Below are 24329 nucleotides of genomic sequence, written 5' to 3'. Positions count from 1 at the left end.
TTTGTATCAAGTTCATGTTTTATAAATTAAAGATTATCTTAAAGAAAAGGGTCAAGAAATCCAAAGAAAAATTATCTTACGTTTAATATTGGTAAAAGATGTTAACAATAAGAAAAATAAACGATACTAAACAAACGATTAACGTCGGCTGAAATCTTGTCCTATTTTTTATCAAACTTTTAATCCTTGGATACGATCTATTATTAATAAAGTGTGCTCCTGATTGCTAATCAGCATCAAAAAAATTTTCGCAACTCACACACTTGTGGATGTTTCAGGATTTTATTAGCAAAATCTATTCATAACAATTTTAATTATTTTCACATTTCAGCCTTATGATAATATATATTAGATATCTCAATCTAATTCAAATTTACGCGTTAGATATAATTATTTCTTTCAAGTACTTGGTACTTTAATTTCATAATTTTTTTATAAAAATATAATTTTTAAACTATAAATATAGCAGTATTATTAATTAAAATTTCAATAATTAATGTACATCTTGATATATTTTTTATTTTTTAATTTTTCAAATACTTTTTACAGTTATTTTATATATCAACCTATCTTTGTATTCTTTAATTAACCTAATTTTTCAGAATTGTTATGGTTTTATTGTATTTGTATTGCCTTCTATTATTTATCTAGCTTTAGTAATATATTTTATTTACTCTAATTTGATTCATTTTATTATACGAATTTTATTAAATTTTTAAAATAATTAATTGTATTAATAAAAATAAATGCTTTATAACATAAATTATTAAAAATAAAAAAATTGCATTAAAATTGAGACGTGTAATTATTAATTTTATGATATGCAGTTGTTTTACAGCCTTTTAAATATTCCATACATTAATGATACAATATAATAATGAGTATATTCTATCAATTATTATTCTATTAATGATACAATATAATAATGAGTATATTCTATCAAATATAACTAACTTTTTAAATTAATAGTTAATGATCTCTATTTAAAAGTTATTTGAAATATAAGTAATTATAATGAAATAAATTTTCATGTAAAATTAGTTTATAAAATAAATAAATTAAAGTAAGTAGATTTTAATTGCTGTTCTTTTTTATAATAATACTCTTTTAACCGTATTGGTTCTTGCAAATCAAATATAGAAAAATAATACTCGCGAAAAATAAATCTCCCTACAAATAGATAAAAAACAAGATGACAAAAAAGTGAATAAGAAAAAACAATGTAAACATTGAAATATACGGCAGTGTGTCGATCTACCGATTGTAGGAAGGTTTCACCGATTATAATAATAGTGGTGTATGTAATCCCTTGTTGAAATAGTACTAAGCCTCGAGATTTTTCGACGCGATACAGAAAACAAAGCTGGTCCCCTTTCGAAGCCCTTTTTCGATTTCGGCTTATACCCTTACTCAGTTACATTATTTTCTTTTTTACTGGTCACAAAATTGCTGCCTTGAAGAGGTATACGAAATGAAGAAATAAACGGCAAGAGAAATGCGTGCGTACGTGCGAGCTTGCGCGCGTGGGCGTGAGTAGGAATGCAAGTTTCGTTGAGCAAAAAAGAAAATGAAGGAAGTTTAGGCTTTTAATATAATTAATATGACTAGTCGGAAAACTTTATTATAAATATAAACATAAAAAATAGATTGTTTTCTTGTCATACAAGCAATACTTTAAATAAAAATTTGTTTTTATTAGACTTCTATAATCAGTAAATTTAAAATATATTACATTTAAACAATTATTTTATAATAGACGTAATTCTGATTTTTCATTTCATTTTTATGATAATAAGTTAATTAATTAAAATAAAAATTGCAGGCTTCTGTTTATCTGAAGTTAACATTTAAGTGAAATTTATTTAAGGATATATTATATTAATTAGATTGTTAAATAAAAAGAATTGAAAATGATATTTATAACTATATTTTTAAATAGTACATAAGTAAACTTATGCATAACAACTCGCTTAATTGAAAACTGACTTAAACACTATTTAATTATTTAATTAAGATCATTTATATCATAATTATAAGAAAATATTTTGATAGATTTTCCTTAATGAAGTACTAATTAAGTTTATATGGATAGTATTTGGAGAAAAATTGCTAGTAAACGGTCTAAACAAATTTGGCAAAGCAAGCGGAATAATCAAGAGTGAGCACAATAGAAACACGTCTACTTGTCCATATATAGTGAAGATGTGAGAATAACTTGCACGTAGATAGAAAAATACGCATGTAACGCACGTTACACACGCATGCACGTACGGCGATAGTAACGACGGAAACGAGACAAACGAGGGTGCGGGTGGCAAGCCCTCTACGTGTTGGGTTAGGGGATAGAGATGGATAGATGGGATATTACGATCTCCTGGGGATTGAGAAAAAATGGGCAAGGCCAATTTTCCCCCGGAGACGAGCAAAGAAAGCGAGAGATGGAGGATGAGCTTTGAACGTTAGTAGCTCGAGATCCAAATAGAGACGAAAAGTTGCGCGAAAAATTTTCGTGTACTAGTCTATCTAATGGTTAGTGTTGGATTGTTATTCCGTGTATACATATGTAGAATTATTTAACTATATCAAATAGCATGAAACTATTATTTTAGATTATAAATTTTAAAGAATGGCTTTAGAAACATTTCTTAGTTTCTGAAATAATGTAATTTACTTTTTATTTCAATTACATCTTATGCAAAACAGAATGTTTTAATATAATATTGTATTAATGTTTCTAAAATACATTAATAAGACTTGTTAAAAATAATGAAAATATAAAATATTACATTATGTACTTTAGATTAATGCATAGTAATAATTTCATATAATGGTAGACATGTATTATATAATTTATATTCAGTTTTATTAGTCATTAAAAGTCAATAATATTTCTGAGTAATAAATTTACAATTATAATTTATAATTCATAATAACTTTCTGTTCTAAATTATAATTTAATTAGATATTTTCTGAATAATAACATTATGTAATTCGAAAATTTATAGATTTAGCTGTACAATTAAATTATAATATAATGTCAATTAAATAACAACTTAATAATTTAAAAGAATATAAATTAATCAATACTTAAATATTAAATTAAATTAATGAACACTATAAATTTTATAACAAATATTAAATCCTATTCAATATTAAATGTTAATCTTATATTAACAACTAATAAGAACAAATAAATAATGTACTAATTTCGCAATAATTTTAGGGTATACATAATTACTTTCATCTAAATTAAAATTTTTTTAAAATATTTTAATATTTTTTATATAAGTTTTCTCAAAATTGTTTAAGAACTAGTGTTTTGTTCCTTTAAATTATCTCATAAACCGCAGTTTATCATTAAATAAACATTTAAGTTTGATTTAATTCAGATAAATGTCATGGAATCATGATTATATGAAGTTTTTTTTTTAATGTTAAATGAAATTGATATCTAATAAATCTTTATATATATATATGCTTATACACTTATTTACTAATAAGTAATTAAATTAAAATTATATTTTCCCTTTAAGTAATGGATCATTTTGTCATATTATTTAAGGTTGTAAATTGTATCTGAAACCGAATTTATTATTTAAAATATCCTAACATTAATTTATGGTAAATTTCAATAGTTACAGGTAAGAATGAAATAAAACTTCAAACTAATATATAGTTATTCCGATGTGAATATATGAATAATAATAATAAATTTCATATTTAAATAAAACTTTTTTAGCAAATTTTGGAAGATTTCTTGGAATATTTGTTGAATTGTTTGAGGTATAATTGTTGACCATATCAAATGTATACATTGATTAATAAATACGAATTACAAATAGATACTAATTTAATGATTGAATTCATTGAATATGGTCCAGAATTTTTTTTATTTGAGTTGTTTTGGAAATGATCGTAGTACTTCTATTTCTTTTATATTGTGGATACAACTTAAGAGAGTAAATATTTGTGTTACATACAGTTCACTTACAGTATACAGCGTAAACAAAAATTTCCTATTATTGATATATTCTTGTCTTCTATCTTACTTTATTTTACTGTGCGCCTAGACATATCCTGGTAAATGAGAAGGAAAAAGAATAGAGGAGATGTTCAGGAGATGTCGACGTAATGTAGGTTATACCTTTCTTTAGAAAAAAAACCACAAACTTCCGTCCATAAGTACAATACTACTAATTTCTTACAAAACAGAGCATGGAAAAGATTAATATCTACATGTTTAAGTGGCTGTAATTTCATATAATATTATATCATATGTCTGAAATATGAAAGGAAACTATCGGAATTTATTATTATTGTCTTAAGCGGAAAAATTTTAATTAAAATTATAAAATCATAATATGAGATTAAAAAAATGGATTTGTAAAAAATTAGATATTAATTCATTAATTTATTATATACAAATTGACTTGAGTAATATTTTTAAATATTCTTAACTTCATTAATAAACTTTCAAATCTTAGAAAGTTAGAAAGAGTACAAAAATGTATAGTACATCTTTTATAAATACTCAAGATAAATAATGAATTTAAAATCACTTGTAGGAAAGATAATATTGAAATATGTCTTATAAATTATTGGAAGACAAATTAACTTCCTTATAAATCATAATGCATGAAGACTATGAATTTTTCTAAATCATTTCTAAATCATAACTGGGTATGTAGAGTTAAAATGACTAATTATAATAATAAAAACCAAAGGTAAATATTATTTGGTTAAAATATTATTTCTAAATTAAATCATCAAATTACAAACATATGAAGAACCTATAAAAGATATAAATAATTAATAACATACAAATAAAGAATTAAGTTATGACTACTTAGTATACAATATAAATTTTAACAAAAACAACTCTTGTTATATATTTCTATTTATAAATATATAATTTCTAAGAAGCGTTTGTAACATGTAATTTTTTTCCCACTTATATATTTATTAAAGAAATCTTAATAGATATTATGTATTATTAATTGCTATAAAATGGGATTAAATGCAAATAATTTATTTTCATTAAAGTGTATTTTAATATATTTGTAGTATAGAATATTATGTATATTTAAATAGTTTTTTACCAAAATTTTTTTTTATAGAAATTATATACATAAGTTTGAAATAAACTTATTTATTTTTAAGTAAATTAAAATATAATCATCAAAAAATTTATAGAATTATTTTAGTATTTCTAAAATTATTAATAGTTTAAAATAGTAATTTATTAAATCGAGATACGATCGAGATCGTATTAAATCGAGAACATGAAAATTAAAAAATGACCTATTCTAGTGCGAATGTAAATCTTTTTTGTGAAAGAACAAACTGAATTGCAATACCAATATATTAGTACACAAATGAAATTTACATAGATAAAAGATTAATAATATTCCTATTTATATTAAAATCTACCTTAATACATTGGACTGTATTCTAGAGTCAATTCTGATGCGCAGAATCACAGTTAACGATTGCAAAAATGCGTAGAGTTTACTGTACAGGTGATACGAACTAAAGGAATTAAAAAAATTGGTATGTATCAATTTTTTTAGTTATATATACACATAAAAATAAGTTTATAGTAGGCGACAGACTTTATTGCGATAGCATAAGTATTCGCAAGTTCTCAATTATGACGAAACGTGTCTATTTATTTATTTTATAAACTACTGTTATTATCTTTTAAGTACAAGTAAGTGTCAACCCAAATGTTATCTTAATTTTTATCGGTTGTAAAAAATAACAATATTTATTTCTTGTCCAATTTCATTCAACATTCAATTTAACAAAGTTTAGTAAAACTACTAGTATTACATTTTACTGTAGTACTGTTTCGCATTTCAATAATATTTAAACTGTTACGATATAATGATTATACTTGTATAAACCTTATAGTTATATTTATAATATTTGATTATATTTTATAAATATTAATTATTTTTTTTATAATTAAAAAATATTTATGAGCAGAAACAAATATTTTTGACGACAAACGGACATTGATTTATATATATAACGAATTTTAAAATCATTACTTATTATATTTATTAATTATTGATTACATCATCTATGAACTATAATATCACAATTTCTTTCGGATACATCTTAGATTGAGGATGTAATAATAATCTAGAATCATCGATTATAAATGTTTATCTTCGAAATATTTGCATAATTCTTATATCATTAATCAATATACAATTTTATTATATTTTAAAAGTATAGGCTTACAAATTGCAATATAATTTACTAAATAGAAATTAGATAACAGTAAATTTCTGAGTGTAAGAAATTTGACCCTCGCTTTTCCTTGTCTTCATTTCTTTTGTAAACTAGAACCTCTCCAATTTCGATGTCTTTTCTTATTTTTTGTATTACGGTCTTTTATCTCTTAAACTATATATCTATAAAATATTACTAAAATATTTTTTTGAGTTGAAAATGCTAAAACATTTAATATATTTAATATTTAGAAATATTACATACAATTTTAACTTATTGCTTATATTTATAGCTATATTGTAAATAGATCGAACGAAATAATTGTATTAATTTGGTAAATAGAAATTATAACTAATTGGTTGTCAAAAGAGATCGCGGATGGATAGATCGATGAATGATCCAAAGGTAAGCAACTTCAAATTTAAGAGCTTCATAAAACTTATTTTTCCTATCTAAAAGTTTGTACTACTGTACAAAAGTACCGATAAAGCAATATCAAAAACACATTTTTTGATGCAAATCAACATATTATAGATTTGAAGAGCAGTAAGTTGTCTACTGAATACTTTAAAACATAAATATATAATTAAATGCATGGAATTTACAAAAAGTTATAATGTAAATATAAATTATATAATGCAAAAGTAAACAAAACCTTGCTTTGTATATATTACGATGAATGCTTACGTGTATTTATTAAAAATTAATTTCAAATTGAAAATGTCTAATTGAAGTTGTTATTGATTGAATAAGCACGGTTAATTGATCTTATGATTTAAGGACATTGGCTTTTTCAGCCAATTTTATGTCTTTGTGAACAAAATTTGTTCACTAAACATTAAAGAGTAAAATAAATACTTTGATATATTGTAAATCACGTAGAATATCTTTTAAATGATGAATTGATAATAAATTGATAATTGATAATTTCTTCGCTGAAACGTTATTCAGAAATTCTCTTTAAAAGTTGAAGGCTTTGAAATTTTTAATTTTAATAATTTTTCGAATTAAAATTGATGTTACAAATAAAGTTTTTATGTCTCTTTAATAAAATTATAAATATTTTATAATTATATAGTATGCCGTTGTTTTTTCTATAATTTTTTTTATAATTTAATGAGATTTAGAACAGAAATATTAAATATATTCCTGAAACTTCAGTTAAGTACGTCAAATGACGTTTCTCTATTACTGATAATAAATATTAGTTAAAAAGATGTAAACTATAGAATTGAAATTAATCAGGTAAATTTAATAAATAAATATACGATAATATATTGTATTATTAATTAATTATGTTCAAATAAATTTTTTTATAATATTATGATTAAGTTATTATTATTAAAACACTATTGCATAAAAATATTTTTATTCATAAATAAATTTAATTCAAATTAATTACAGTATATAAAAAGTATATAAATGTGTAAAAACAACCGAAAACAGTATTAAATAAAAGTGTACGAATGTCATCTCGGTTACGTTGTCCTCTTCTGAATATAATGTAAATCCCACATTTATATACAGAAATTTATTTAACAATAAAACATATTGATCTTAATCGCAATTATACAACATATATATTGACATTTTCACTTTTTTTTTGTTTATTTGAAGTTAAATATTGATAGTACAGAGAGTGCAAAAGAAAAGAAAGTTCAAAGACTTCACCGGTATTTCATGATTTTATTCGGGCGAAAAATTCAAGCGTGTTTGATTCATAACATTAGAGATAATAGAGTTATATTTGAAGCAAACTTAGATCAACTATCTCAATAAATAATACTATTTTTCTTTTATAATACGACAATTACAACTGTCTACATTAAACTGCTCTTTCGAGGATACCTTATTGACAATTGTAGACTGTGACAGTAAAAGGCTCTTTAGAAGGCAACGTTAATTCCCAGGATCGCACATTTTAATGCGTAATATACTTAATAATATGCAAGGCAGTGATTAGTTTTTATATTTAATTTTTAAAACCATCCAGTAGGTTATGAAAAAAATTATCTTAAAGTGTCATATTATTACTTTCTGTATATAATTTATTTATATTAATGTAATTACAAAAAAAATATAAAACATTAGAGATATCGTTCTTTCTTCAATTCTATTCAACTCTACTTAAAACTGTAATATGTTGACACTATTTATATTTACTGTTAATTATTGACAACCTATAGATATATGTTTGAAAATGAAATTTTTTATTGAATCAAAATGTACATTTAGTAAAATTCTATACACATGGGTTTGTATATTAACAGTAAATGCTTATCTAATAGAATTTATTATATATACTCAAAAAAGTACTTATTACTTACTTTTTAAGTATTTAAGAGAATCTGTATGCGTGAATCAAAAGTAGTTTATAAATCTAATTCTCATTAAGTATTGTTGGTTTTTTGAAGTTCTATAATTTATAATTCCAAATTTTATAATCTAATAATTAAATATTGTTTAAGTATATTATAATTATTATTTTACACTGACAGCATTAATAAACAGAACTTGTATTTATATATGTAAATAAAAATAAAGTAAAAATGAATGAATGAACAAAGTAAAATTCTAAATTATATATTTTCAATTTTAAAACTATAAATTAAAATTATAAAAATTTATAATATTATAAAAAATAAAATAAATATAAAAAATTATAAAAAATTATATAAATTATATATTAATAATTAACAATATAAAGAAATTTTCGTTTATTTTGTTATAATTTTAGATTATTAAATATGAGCAATAATAATAATATTGTATAATTTGTTATAAATTTTAATTAAACACTTGTTACACAATTAATTTTTTCAGTTATCTCAAATTTTGGCAAATCTTAAAAACTCATATATTGTTTATAATTTAAATTTACTTTAAGATTATTAATAAAACAGAAAGATTCAATAGCTCAAAATGGCAAGTGCTTAAATGAGGTCACATATCGTAAGCCTGTATAGTTAAATTGCGCGATGAGCTTTGTTTGCGTAAATTTTTAAAAAGGATGTTCTTCCGCTTAGAAACTGTGAGATAATCTACCATCTACAATCTTGCGTCAGAAATATATAAAGAGTAGAAATTAGTTATATACATTAGTCACAGACAACATAATAAACCAACTAATTATAGTACTAAAGCATCTAAATTCTTGCGGTTCTTGTATTGTTTATATTTCATAAAGTCTAAAATATATATGAGAATACTTTTAATTACAATAAAATTTCTAATTACAATAATTGGTGTAGTTTTATAAATTATATTTTTAATACAGAACATTCAGTTTAGTATATGCTTCTTGTATTTAAAGGAATTATGATTAACCAGTGACTTTCAATAATTTTATTCGTATAATAAATCATTGTTGATTACATGATTATTTATTTATATTAATCGCAAAGATGTGATGTATAAATATTAATATTATTATTATTATTATTATTATTATTATTATTATTATTATTATTATTATTATTGTTATTATTATTATTATTATTATTATTATGGCAGTAAATATCTTAGAAATTTCATAAAATTAAATTACCATTGTTTGACAATTTCTTACCAAACAAGAATTATTTATAAAAATTATTTTTATATCGTTTTCGGAATATATTGAGGCTTAACTTAATTTGTTTTAACCAAAATTAGTTTCAATATATAATTTACAAAATTTTCAATAGAATGATAAATGATTTGATATGAAAAATGGTTTGATTAGAAGTTGTGAAATATTCAATTTATAAAATTACATTATATTTTATATCAGAATATAAGTTTATTATTTAAAATTTTTAAATCTTTATTATTATAACTTTAAATTATTTTCAAATTATTATGGATGCATATAAAGAATCCATAGGTAAGGCAAGGTACATTTAACCCTCCAAGTTCTCTCATATTGATACTTCTTATATTACAGTGCGGATCATATTAATGTAATAAAATAGAATTCAAGTAACCATAAACACTTATCAATTTGTTTCTTCTTCAAATGTTGTGTTATTAATAAAATAATTAATTCTGATAATTTATTAACTTTCACATCTTTTACATCCACTTTTACATATCTTTATTATAACAATATAATAATAAAAGAATTCTGTCAAAACGAAAATATTTATTTTTTAAACTAGTAGATGAAATCAATACATATATGATTTTTAACAGATCAGATTTTAATTTAATCAAAGATATTTTTATTTTAAAAAATTTATAAAATGGACAGTTAACATTTCAATAATTTTAAAACTTAAAAATGTCAATTGTTCAACTACAAGGATATGAATAATATCCTGAAACTATAGGTACATTTTATACTACTAAAATGGCGGCACATTAAGGAAACTTAATTTTAATGTGATTTAATGTTATTGATTGAACATTCTACAGTTTTCAGATGATATATAGGTATGTTAAAAAGGCTGAAAGACGAGTCCATGTTGTAATACGAATATAGCATGGAACGATAGAAATAATGTGTGCGCATTTTTCAGACAACAATAGAATCGATAGACTACATTTATACTTCTACTAAATATAAATAATACGTTATTTTACTATATAGATTTACAAAATAAATAATGGAGAAATTATGTTTTGAAAATTAACATACAACAAAGTCAAATTGCACTATAAGACACACCATTAATGCTCAATGAAATTCGAGAGAGTGAAAGGGAAAGCGCGTAGGATGTAGGATGTATATATAAAACAAAAAGAGGAAAAAGGAGATCAGTAGGAATTTTAGAAATTTATTATGACTATATAATACAGAAATGAATAGAAAATATAAAAAATAAATATAAAACATAAATTTACTAATAAATAATAAATGTTCTTTCTTTTTAATAAAAAATAATTTAATATTATAAGTCAATAAATTGAAAGGATTTGTGATATTATTATTTAATCATAAATTTTAAAAATAATATGATTAATAAAATGATGTAAATTTATTTATTGTAATTTTTAAAGATTTATCTACCCATAATGTTTCCTTCGTTAATTTGGACTGAACCTATAAAAAAAAAAGACATGAAAAAGAGAATATTCTTTTCTATTTTTACTTTTGAAATTACTATACGCTTTACTGTTATTTTAAAAAAACATGGTAATAACTATAATATTTTTTTTATTTTAAAAATTTATTTTCCAAATATAATTAAAGTTTTTTCAATTTGAATAAGCTACAATTTATTATAATAAAAATAATAATTTTTGTTTTATTTCCTGTAAAAATCATTTGTGTAATATAAATAAATTAAGAGCTAAATGAATTTGATTAAATGAAATATAAATATTAACTTTCAAAATAAAACAAATATATAATCATTAATATGTTAGGAATCGCTGACACGTCGTTCTTGAAGAACTTAAGCCTTCTGAAGACTATGATTTATAACCCCTTTCTATTATAAATTCATTGTTGTGCTAAGACTTGAGAATACTCAAACGATCACCACCATTGACGCAGACAGAGAAGGGCTTGATCTAACTGTTAAGTTTGATAGTAATAAAAGAGAGCTTGAAAATCAAACGACTTAAGAGACAGTGGAACTTTGGAATTGTCTAAATAAAATTGTTGTACTCTCCGGATATTATTGAAAGCAATTTTTTAATAATATACTGTAGTTAATTTTTTATTCCTATCTTCCTTAGATATTTCAAATATAAGTTCTTATACATAGAATATATTGGAGTACTTTGAAAAGGATTTTTTATCATTCACATAGTCGACAATTTTTATTATTTATATAACTATTTTAACTTTCAAAAACTCATATGCACTTATTTCAATTATTTTAACGATTATTCATAATTGTTGAATTTTGTAAAAGAAATATATATATACAAAAATATACATATAATGAAACCATTATTAATCACATATTTAATAAGTTCATAATATACAATCGATAGATATGGTATTATAATTTTTGAATGTTAAATACAATCAATGGTATTACATGCAATACATAAAATATTTTCTTTAACGATTCAGATGTTTAGTTGTTAAAGATATAAAATCAACTACGTATTATTATTTTTGTTTGTTACAATATTCACACATTTAATGAATTAAATTTCATGATTATCATCTTAATTACAAAGTTATTTACAGGATTCTGTAAAAATCTTAGTTTTTGATACAATAAGATACTGTCTTGAAAAATCGTGCTGCAATAATATACTTATTAAATGTCCTTTTTACATTATGAATTTATACATTATGAAGATTGCCTGTATAATTTTAATACTTATAATAAATAAAATATTAAGATAAATATACTATTTCAAACTTATAGAATCATTAAAAAATACGTGTAGTGTAATATTATAATGTGATCTACAAAAATACATAATTATAAAAAGATGTGCACATATATAAAACTTATTTCTAATGAATTTTTAAATCAAATAAAATAAAATTTTTAATTTTTCATATGTATCCACATAAAATTGTAGGACTAATGTATTAACATAGAAAATAAAATATTCTAATTGTAATAAATTAATAAATTATATAAAATAATATTAAAAAGAATAAACGTTTAGAGTGAGTAAAAAAAGATTTTCAGAAAAATAGATATTCAGAAAAATAGATAACTGAAACCTAAAAAAGAAATAATTTTTTTATTTAATATTCAATGTTCATTCAACTCAAATCTTTGATTGAATGGATACAAATGAGAATTATATACCTAAATGGTATAATGAAGGGGATAATGACTGAATTCTGAACAAAATTAAGATAAGCGTGAGAATAAAGCGAACAAAAAATTGCTAAGTCAAAAAAATTTAACTTGAAAGTAAACGAATGATTTCAATGCCTTTTGACTTAATTGAAAATATTCTATAATTTAAATGTATTTTCAAATGATGTAAATTTATTGTTTATATTTTATAAAACTTTAAGATAAAAAATGTTATTCATTTCATTTTATTAATGAATAGAAAAGTATATTTATCTAAAAATGATTTTGTATAATCAACAAAATAGGGTTTGGGTTTTGATGTTTACTAAGCATTATTGATGGTATATATGTGATGCCTATCGGATAATATAGAAATCAAGATGTAGAAAGTACATAAATTTATTAATAAATGTATGGTACATAATTTAATTTTATAAAATTGTTAAAAAAAAAGATAAAATAATTATTTCAGAATTAAAAAATAAAATGTGTTCATTTTTTAAATAAATTGGTAACTCATACAACCAACTAATTTTTATGCAGTCTATTATCGAGATAATTAATTACCAACAGTGCGAAAATAGGAAGGAGGATAACCGAACAATTTGTGAAGGATCCGGTTACGCATGTGAAAATTACAGGACGTAATATTTGCGTAACCGTGTCTGCGAATAAAACACTCACTTCTAACATACAAATAGATATCAGAGATTGTTATGCTCTGCAGCAAAATTTACTTGAGTAAAACAATATTATTTCCAAAAATTGTAAATATATATATATGCAAGTAACATAAAATTATAATATAAAATTTTTATATATGCTCTTTTATTTTTTAACTAAAATCTTTGTTTAATATTGAAAACCATATTTTTGTTAGATTTAAATGTTTTGAATAATTTAATAAATAATACTAGTTTGTAAATATTTATGACTGATTTTTTTATCCACGATTTGTAAAAGGAATATTAATTGCCAATTTTCATTCGATACTGAAAGCTTATATTGTATATTTTAATATATATTTAACTTAATTTAATTTATTTCCTTTTACTTAAACAAGCATGTTTCGTGTTTGATTAAATTTATTTTCAATTCTCATTAAAAGTAATAATTAAATTTTATCTATTAAAATTATTAAAATTATTAATTATTTAAATGTTTATATATTTGATATATTTTGATTATTAGATATACTAAAAGAATTAATAAGTTTACAGACTATTCTTCTAATTTTCTTCAAATAAAATTCTTTTTTATATATAAGTATTTTAATTTATAACAAAATTAGTTCTTTTTTACTGTATGGTACTTTATTTTTAAATTCTATTTCTACAATTTTTATTTACATATTTGTTTTGCTTAGCTGATTATGTACATTAGTTATACAGCTAAAACATTAAAACATTTTGAATTTAATTGCATTATTATACATTACATTATTAAATTAAACATTTTTACATAATTTTTTTATCTACAAGTACAAGATCTATAAGATTTACAGATCAATTATATAGAGTGATTTTTCAATTGTGACACTTGTTTTGTGTACTGTAAAGCATTAAATTCTTCATAGATGAATTATAAAAATTGCAGATATTTTTTACTTCATATACATCATTTATCCAATTTTTTATCATTTATAGACATTTACGACATTAAATTTTCTATGTGCATAGTGCATAAGTGCAGTTTACGAAAAATCTTATTTTCATTTATTAATAAAATATGGCACAATATTGTATTTGTATTTTATTTAAACATTCACTTATTTTTATAATATTTATCTTTTTGTAAGATAATTGATTATTTTTTTACATATAAAAATTATTGTTAATTTATAAATGAATTGCCTCATAAAAAAACTTAATGATTCGTAAATTTATCTAAATGACAATAACTAGATATTTTTATACAATCACCTATTCCTTTCAGAAGATTCGGGATTTTGACGACAACATAGATATGTAATAAAAATTGTAAGGTACATAAGAGGTATAAATTATACATAAACGTTACTCATTTTTAGTGGTTCACTATACTGACACAGAAGCTATCTATATATCTTGTACAAGAAATTACAATGCTAATGTAGTACAGCATATACTTGAATCAGTTCTTATTCGGTCGAAAACTCAAGAAAGGGGTTCTTAATTATAAACTTAATGGGTCCAAGACCATGTAACAGTAGAAGATAAACGTTATTGTCTGAGTTTGCACACTTTATCTTATATATTATTAGTATGAAAACTCGTTATTAATACTTGGTAAATAATTGGTCTTTCATGAAATTTGTTCAATATTATTTCAATATTTATAAGTGTTTTTCACATGTGCCCTATGCACTTAGAATTGTAGCATTTATTTGAGATATAATCTCACCCGTGTTAGGGTTGTTGAAGCTCTATTGTAATATCTTTGATTTCTGGCCAAAGTATTTATTTGATGTAGAATATCTATGAAATAATATTATTTATAATAATACGGAAAAGAATTTTAAATTATTTTTATCTTTGCAATTAATATGAATTTAGATAAATAAAAATACATCATTCTAATATCCCATTGGTTCTTTAATATCTGTGCACATTCAAATATTATGTTAGATACTATGCTTCTTTTATCATTATTTTTATGATCTTTACATCTATATTTATTTTTTCTAATGAATGATTTCACGATTTAGTTAATAAAGGCACAAGTTTATAATATTTATAAAAGTGAAACTATAAATTTCTTTAACAAGCGATTTGCACTAAATATCATTAAAATAAAATTTATTCGATTTTCCCCTTAGTTAATAGAATATATCATATTGATAAAAGCATGTATGAAAATGAAGTCGTGAATTTTACTTCACTGCTCACATATTTGTAAAAACATATGCAAACACACGTATTCATGATTACTTGAAAAATAATAAACTCACCAACGAAGACGCGCTCGCATGCATAATTAGAACACCCTTAGAGCTCAAGAACCTATTACATCGTTCACAAATTAAAAATTCCAAACAATGCAATTCGCGGTCGGTTATATGTTTTTATCAGAGAAGGATTGCAATAAGTAAGAAATTTGTGCTTACATTTTTTATTTCTATGTGGTTGGTTCATTCCCTCAATGAAAAATAATTTGTAAATGAAAATGTTATAATACATACACTTGCTTGCAGTATCAAACTATAGTGTCATATAGTCACTCTTTTTATAATAATTGCAGAGGTATTATAAAAAACTATAGTGTTATATAGTCACTCTTTTTGCAATAATTACTAAGGTGTCCTCTTGCGTTAACTTTTGTAACAACTATATTAGCATACGAAATCAAAATATTCTTATTGTACTATAGTACTATACTATTATTACGATAATCTGATTATTGAATCTGATTATTCAACCTGTTTCGTACAGGCGTTTTCGTTTCACGGTAAAATGACATTAACCGTCCGTGTAATAAAAAAATAATCTATGGCCTCTACTATTTAGAATGGTAATTATTGTAGTGTTCTTATAGGTCAGTAAAAGGGTCAAACTATCATATTACTATCCCTTCATAATTATCAGAATGATTTTTATTGTCACCAAATTGATTAAGAAAAAATCAATTATTCTTTTATCGTTATGATCATTAAGAGGGCAATAGAGAAAATGTTGGTGTATTCTACAGTACTTACAGAAAAGTATTTAACTAAAAATAAACAACGGTTTAATAGAGATAATAATCAAAATATGTATGAACATATAATTATTCATAACATCATATTAATAAAAAGTTTATTTTTATCCTCGAGTGCATCATAAAATAAAGTACCAGTAGTTTCAATGAATTCGAAGTCCGAATTTGATATGGGAAACAACAATTATAGGCTTGATATACAACTTAACATTTTTATGAAGAACGTTACATCCCTTAATTAAATGCCTAATAATCTAATTCTCCAGTCACGAACAAGTATTGTATCGTTTATAACGTCTGGTCTTTCTTCGTGTTTCTCTTTCGTTATTCACTTATTGACTACATTTAAATAAGCAATTTTAAAACAAAATTTACAGAATTAATAAACAACAAAATCAAATAACAAATTTAAGCTAAAAAATTAATACAGGAGTTGAATTATATAAAATACAAACTATTTTGTCATACTATAAACATCTATACTTTATAAAATTGTTTGAAAACCAAAATATGATTGGTTTAAAAAAAAACAAATAAATTTAGTTTTTAAAGTTTCGTTTATTATTATTTAATTTATATAATTAACTAAAATTTGATAATTCATTCCATTTCTAGTTAAAATTTCATAGTATTAGTTAAAATTGAAGTCTAAAAATAATAATAGGTATTTTTATGTATCCATTTACTGTTCTGTAGAAGAATCCAATTACAAAACAAAATCGTTTTGTAAATCAAACGAGTGCTCGGATAATTGTGTTTATAAATAATAGAAGTAAAAAAATTTTTTTTTTTAATTTGTATAAATTAAAATATATTTTCAAGTTATGAAAAGGTAATTACATAATTTTGTCTTTTTTAATGTAAAGGTAAAAAATATATATAGCATATTCCTTTCTTTTAACAAAGAATTGAATAAATTTTTGTAATTTGTAATATGTCAATTTTTGATTTCACATATGCAAATAGTATAATTCAGTAATGAGTTTAAGTAAATAATTATACATTTTTTAAAACAATGTAATTTAATAGTTTTAATATAATTCATTAATAATACCTTGTACATAATAACGAAACTCAGAAAATATTTAAAGATTAAGTAAATGCACATAATTCAATATGATATCAATAGCATTAAATCTTAATACTCACTATAAAAACAGGAAAATATAGAGTCAACTTATTTGAAATAATGTTATTACAAACGTAGATTATTTGCGAATAAATTAATGTTTCAATCAATGAATAAATTAATGGATCGTAGATGTTAATTGGATAATATTTCATTAAATGGGGGGATACATTATAGAATATTGAATATATAAATTTTTTAATTTGTAATTTGGAAATAAATAAAATTTATCAATAACTAAAAATCACTTTTTAGTTATTTTATGATCAACTGATATGTAGATCAATTATTTAAGAATTTGATGTTACAAACTGTAAAAAATTATTAAAATGTTATGAATCACACTATTTTCATACAATTAGAGATCGAATAATTTTTTTTCTATCTAAATATCTTAGTATATATACTTGGATCTTTTAAATATTTGACAAATTGTTTAATGCAGTATTAATATCTATATATTTAATATTTAATTTTATTAAATAATCCTTTCTATTTTTTAAAATCATTTTCCATAAAACAAATCTTTTTCGATAATTGTGTAAAGAATATTTTTTATATTGTGAACCATTTTTGTTTATACTATTATAACCTTTTACTATACATACAAACACGTACAAAACTAATAGTTCTACACTTTTATGTGAAGTTAATATTTTTTATTAATATCATAACTTATAAAGAAATAACGTGTATGTAGTAAATAGATTTTTACAAGTGATAAAAATATATTTTTATTTGAAATTCACGAATAATAATTAATAGATTATATGGTAAAATATGCACACTCATTCACATATGCATGTGTACATCTATGTATACAAATGTATAAATATGATATTGTAATATATGATAAAATGTACAGGCAACAGATTGGTGGATAAACGATATGTATTTATCGATTCCTCTCGAGCTTCCGATTAATGTCAACCCTGGCCTTGTAGCAAGACCGAAACAATTTGCTAGTCAACGAGATGCTGCAGTCTTCCTTGCACGCTTTCTTACCGAGCTTCTTGGTTATCAGGAGACTCTTGACAAGTAAGGTTTTATTAATATTTTTTCCTTTACTCTTCATCATATTAACCATTGGTGTAAAACAAATTTTTCATACCACTATTATACTTAAATATTTTCTACGTTAATATACATAATTATTGTATTGATCAATTATGAATTCAGCTTAGTTTATTACAAAGTCGTGTTATAGTTTATATTTGTTGTACAAGTAAGTTACTAAAAACGTAAGAAATAATCATAATTTTTATACGTATAAATATATTCAAATTCAATTATCTACTAAAATATAAAATTAAATTAATCTATATTTTCTCCAATGCTTATTAAATTATAACAAAATTGTTTATTAAAATATAAATATACGTAAATTTTATTTGATTCAAACAATTCGTTTTATTTTTGATAATTAATAATAATAATATATAGTTATTACTTAGATTAATTATTATTAAAAACATGTTATTGAATCATAAATATGTTAGTAATATAAATAATGCACATAAATTATATTAATAGCCAAAGTATAATGATTGATAAGCTTTAGAATTCAAATGAAAATTTAAGAAAGAAATATGATAAGGATACATTAATAGATAAGAAATTACATTGCGATTAGAATTTAATGTCTAAAAAGAGTAATAAAATATTTCTTTGCACTCTACAAGAAAGAGAGAGAGAGAGAGAGAGAGAGAGAGAGAGAGAGAGAGAGATAATTTTTTAGTTTATTTTTAATATTATATGTAATTTCGAAATTGTTTAAATTGCTGCAGATAATACATAAACTGTACGAAAATTTGAAATACATTCAATAATTAGAATGAAATTTATATATAAAAAATTAAAGTATATAAAACAAATTTTGTATATGTGTTTCTATAATGTGTTTATCTGTATATATATATATATATATATATATAATCTTTATTACATATCAATGTAAATGTACGATACCGTAAAGTAGATATACTTATTGGAAATAGATAAATTTTTCTACGTATTATGAAAAGAAAATTTCCAATATTTTCATGACTAATAAGTTATAGAGATGTTCTCGATATTTAAAAATTTATTAAAAGCTTCTCTATTCTTTTCCAAATAATTTGCTTATTTTAAAAGAAATATATTTTCTAGTAAGGAAGAAAATATTTGTTACATATATCATTATTTTTGTAAAAGTATAAATAAAATTTTGATATTATACAACTATAAATAGATTTTAATATATCGTGGCATATAGAATAGAGTACATAAATTATTTTTCTGATTTGTATTATACAATAAATCCTATTATATTGTCTTTAATATTTTTAAATTTTTCATCTAGAAAGATTGAATAATTTTATAATATGACAGAAGATTTCAACGAATTTTCTATAAATGCATAAAGCAATATGGATAAACGATATATAAAATAACGACATCCTTAGAGCAATTTACTTTACAAGTCACCGGATATCGTAGATGCTTTGAACTGTTCTTCAGTGGTGGTACCTTTATGTTCATTTTCTATAGATTCTGCAAGGCGGATTTCCTTTAGTAAGGAAGACAGCGTCGCTGAATTAAATTGAGCACTTGCGCGGTTTCTTTTTATCTAGTAGTAAACTAAACAAAGAAAAAAAATGTAGAATATGTACTAAGATTTATTGAAGCATATAAAAAATTAAATGAGTAAGCCAATTTTAGTTATAGTATTAGGGTATAAAAAATAGAAAATATTAATAATTACATAATTGGTAAATCGAACCTAGAAATAACTTCACTTAAATTATTAGAATTAAGTGAAAAAATTAAATATAAATAATTCATTTTTTACAGCTATTGATATATTTGTCAAATAAGTATCATGTGATTTTATTAATTACACAAACTGAACTAACATATAAATAATAAATTCATTGAAATTTTTTACTGTAATATATATATATATATATATATTGTTATAAAGTGTATTTATATAATTTATATGCGTTATATTAACATTTATGATTAAAGTTCGATCTTCAAAAGATATATTTAATTTGTTTATAAAAAATAATGAAGAAATAAACAAATTCTTTAATCAAAGGAGAATAGAATTTTCTAACTTAATTATTTTGCATGAAAATGAATTTTAAATATATATTCATTCATTATTTTTTATAAATTAATTTTATAAAAAATTATTTATTAAAAAATGTATTTGAACGTAACTATTTTATAAACGGCATTGTTCAGAAGTGTTATAAGTAATAATATTATCTTAATAAGATTTATTTTAAAATTATCAAGTGTGATAATTGTGCTTGTAATAGGTCACAACTGGAAGTAGAACGTATAAAATCTAAAGATGGTAAAACGATGCAACCCCTTTGTATGGCGCAACATTATCAAATGTTTCGACTTTATCGAAGACCCGGATGTTCCGTCGATGAACGTATACATTTGAATAGAGCATCTTCTGGAGATCATATAATAGTCGCTCATCATAACCAAGTAAATTATTACAGAATTTGTCGTTCGAATACAAAATATTCGTATTCAGAGTTCGTTTCGATATATAATACAGTTAGAAAATATTTTGCCCTATTTTTTGTATATATAATAATTGATATATTATTTACAGTTTTATAATGTCCCGGTAAGAGCACCAGATGGAGAACGTATTACAGAAGCAGATTTGACTCAACAAATCTTCAAAATCATGGAAATCCCAGCTGATGAGAAAGTAGTCCCCGTTGGTATTCTAACTACTGCAAAAAGACCAGTTTGGGCTAAAGCTAGAGAGGAACTTTTAAAAAGTATATTTAACTCAATATAACATTTAAAATACATTTAAAATACAGTATCATATAAAATATTATCATAAACAATATATCAGTATATAAATTATTAAATTTTATATTATTAAATTCAATTTATCATTAGTTTATAGTATCGTGTAAATTATTATAATATAAATAACTTGAAGTAAATGTTAAAAAATATCTAAGTACTTTAATGAGCAATGCACTCTTTTCTTCTAGTAAGATTAAAATTCGGGCTAACAATTGAAAAAATTAACGTAGAATTAATTTATATGTCGAAACTGTATATTGAGTATTTAGTACAAAATGAAAAATTCTTTTGTTGTTATAGATGAGCTAAATCGACGCAGTATCGAATTGCTCGAGAACTGCTTATGTATCGTATGCATCGATGATGACGTTCTACCAACAACGTTTAACAACCCCTACCGTAAAGAGGATTGCTGGCTAGGTAACCGCGACTACGCAAATGTACTCCACCACGCACTCCATGGTGGAGGTTCGCGATATTTTGCTGCCAATCGCTGGTTCGATAAGACCGTGCATATTATTTTAGGAAAGGTTACAAATTCTTTTTTTCAGCTTCTTTAATCCATTTTGATTTCATAATAATCATTTAATTTTATAATGGAATGCTTGATTATATTAAAGTTTGAATAATAAAGAACCAAAGACACTATATTAAATACATTAAATCGCACATTCTTATAAAACTTATTAAAGTGTTTTTTTTTTGATATTTTAATTCTAATTGTATAAAACTTAACAGATTTATCAATTTATTAGAATTTTATAAATGTAAAAAGTCATAATATAAAATATGAGTTTAAAACATTCACTTATTATAAAAATTATATTTTATTTAAGATACTGTAATAAGTGTCTGATAATATGTATTATTCATGAAGTTACTCTCATAAAATTTTTATAAAATTTCTGCCATTAGTGTAAAAAATAAAACTTAATTGCAAAAATTTATTTATTACAAAATTAGTAAAAAATTTTTTCAAGTCACGATAATAGTAAAATTAGAGAATTGAATGTTATAAGAAAGTTGTAAGAAGTAATAAGATACTTTATATAAAATTTTATGTACCCATACTTTAGCAATTGATTAAAAAATGTATACAATATTTTCACAATGCAATTTTTGATTAATAAATCTAGCTAAGAATTCATAAATTATCATTAATCATTCATGTTTAAATTGATATATATCAAAAACTCATAAAGACGAAAATAAAAAATTATAATAATAATTATAATTGAGATAAAATAACTTTCTATCATATAAAAAATAACTATGTACTCATATATAACAAGGTTGTATTACTTTCTCCGTGTGCGCAAAGTTAAGCAAGTGCAATATGATGCTACTCTGAGTGCACGTTTATTGGTGTCAAGGACTAAGTCGTAGTGTGTTGTCATATTAAACATAAAGTGAGAACATTTTTATAAAATTTTGCATATAAGAATGTGTTTTTTAATATCTCTTGGAACTAACTTGCAATAAGATTTATAATAAGATCTTTAATTAACTATAACAGAATGGGGAAATAGAGAGAGAGAGAGAGAGAGAGAGAGAGAGAGAGAGAGAGAGAGAGAGAGAGAGAGAGAGAGCGAGAATTTATGCGTATGCAAAGGAAAATAGTATTCAATATTTTTTGAGCTTAAGGTGTTCGTCGCCACATAGTTTTAAAAATTATGATAGAAATTTGTATTTGGTACTCCAGAAAACTATCATTTTCTTTGTCTCATTTTATATTAAATGTAAGATTTGTATCAGGTTATTGATATATTAACCCGTACAATTGATTATTTCTTTTCATAACAATTGATTTTACGAAACTCATAATTTTTTTTTAATATTTCTGTCCTAACAAATATATCGATTTTTTGTAAGTAGTGATTTTATTTGTCATCGTCATATGCATCAAATTGAAAACAATAACAATTTTTATATAAATTTCGAATTATCAACATTATTTAAAAGTTTTACATAAATTTCATTAACTATTTGAATAACTATAAATGTGGTTTTATAAACATTGAAAAAATATAATTTCTGAAAAAATATAATTTTTATACAAGTTTACGATCTATATTAAAAATTTTAATATATTTGGAAAGCGGTATAAAATGAAAATAAATAAATAATGGATCTAATATTATCAAATTTATTTTAATTTTCTCTTTTTGTTTGTCATTTGAATTTATAATAACAAATATTTATAATTTAAAAATTTATTTACCTTTCTTAGCATATAGTATTATAAAAAAAATTTGAAAATTTATATTATTAATATTATTTTTGTTAATTTTTATATTTTATATTAAACTGATTTAGTATAAAGTCGAAATTATTTAATGTTTTACTAAATACAAAAATAGAAGAACTTATTTAAAATTATTTTGCAACAGTTTAATTGATTTAATAGAAATTAGCATTGTTCATGTAACAATTAAACTATATTTACATAGTCTAAATAGCTCTTGAGAAAATTAAAATAGGAGGGTATAGTAGCTATTATTTTTTTAAATAATAAACAAAGACGAGGTTTCGGTTTTCATATTTTTCATTGACAAATTTTGTATAAATGAAAAATTTCTATACATAATTATATAATTCTTACTCTTGGGTATTCTTTATAACTAATTGTGCAGATACAAATGAAACGCACATTTTAAAGCAAACTCATTGTGCAGGTCTAATGGAACACAATATTATTAATTATGCTTAATTTTAAATGATCGGTTTAATTTGGTAGGACTTGCTATACTCAT

At 22.3% G+C, this 24329-nt stretch overlaps 1 protein-coding gene across 1 annotated transcript in view; it reads left to right on the top strand.

Moving 5' to 3' along the window:
• ChAT (Choline acetyltransferase) overlaps positions 1–24329 on the top strand; it is a 36799-nt gene that overhangs the window by 6829 nt on the left and 5641 nt on the right. The window contains exons 3-6 of the mRNA XM_011507491.1: positions 18611–18783; positions 21054–21234; positions 21365–21539; positions 21877–22106. Coding sequence (XP_011505793.1) covers positions 18611–18783; positions 21054–21234; positions 21365–21539; positions 21877–22106 — 759 coding nt within the window. The remainder of the gene's footprint in view (positions 1–18610; positions 18784–21053; positions 21235–21364; positions 21540–21876; positions 22107–24329) is intronic.

The sequence above is a fragment of the Ceratosolen solmsi genome, unplaced genomic scaffold, assembly GCF_000503995.2.
Source record: "Ceratosolen solmsi marchali unplaced genomic scaffold, CerSol_1.0 scaffold6, whole genome shotgun sequence".
In the NCBI taxonomy this organism is placed as follows: Eukaryota; Metazoa; Arthropoda; class Insecta; order Hymenoptera; family Agaonidae; genus Ceratosolen; species Ceratosolen solmsi.
The sequence above is the reverse complement of the archived record's forward strand: the minus strand, read 5'-3'. Positions and strand labels throughout refer to the sequence as shown.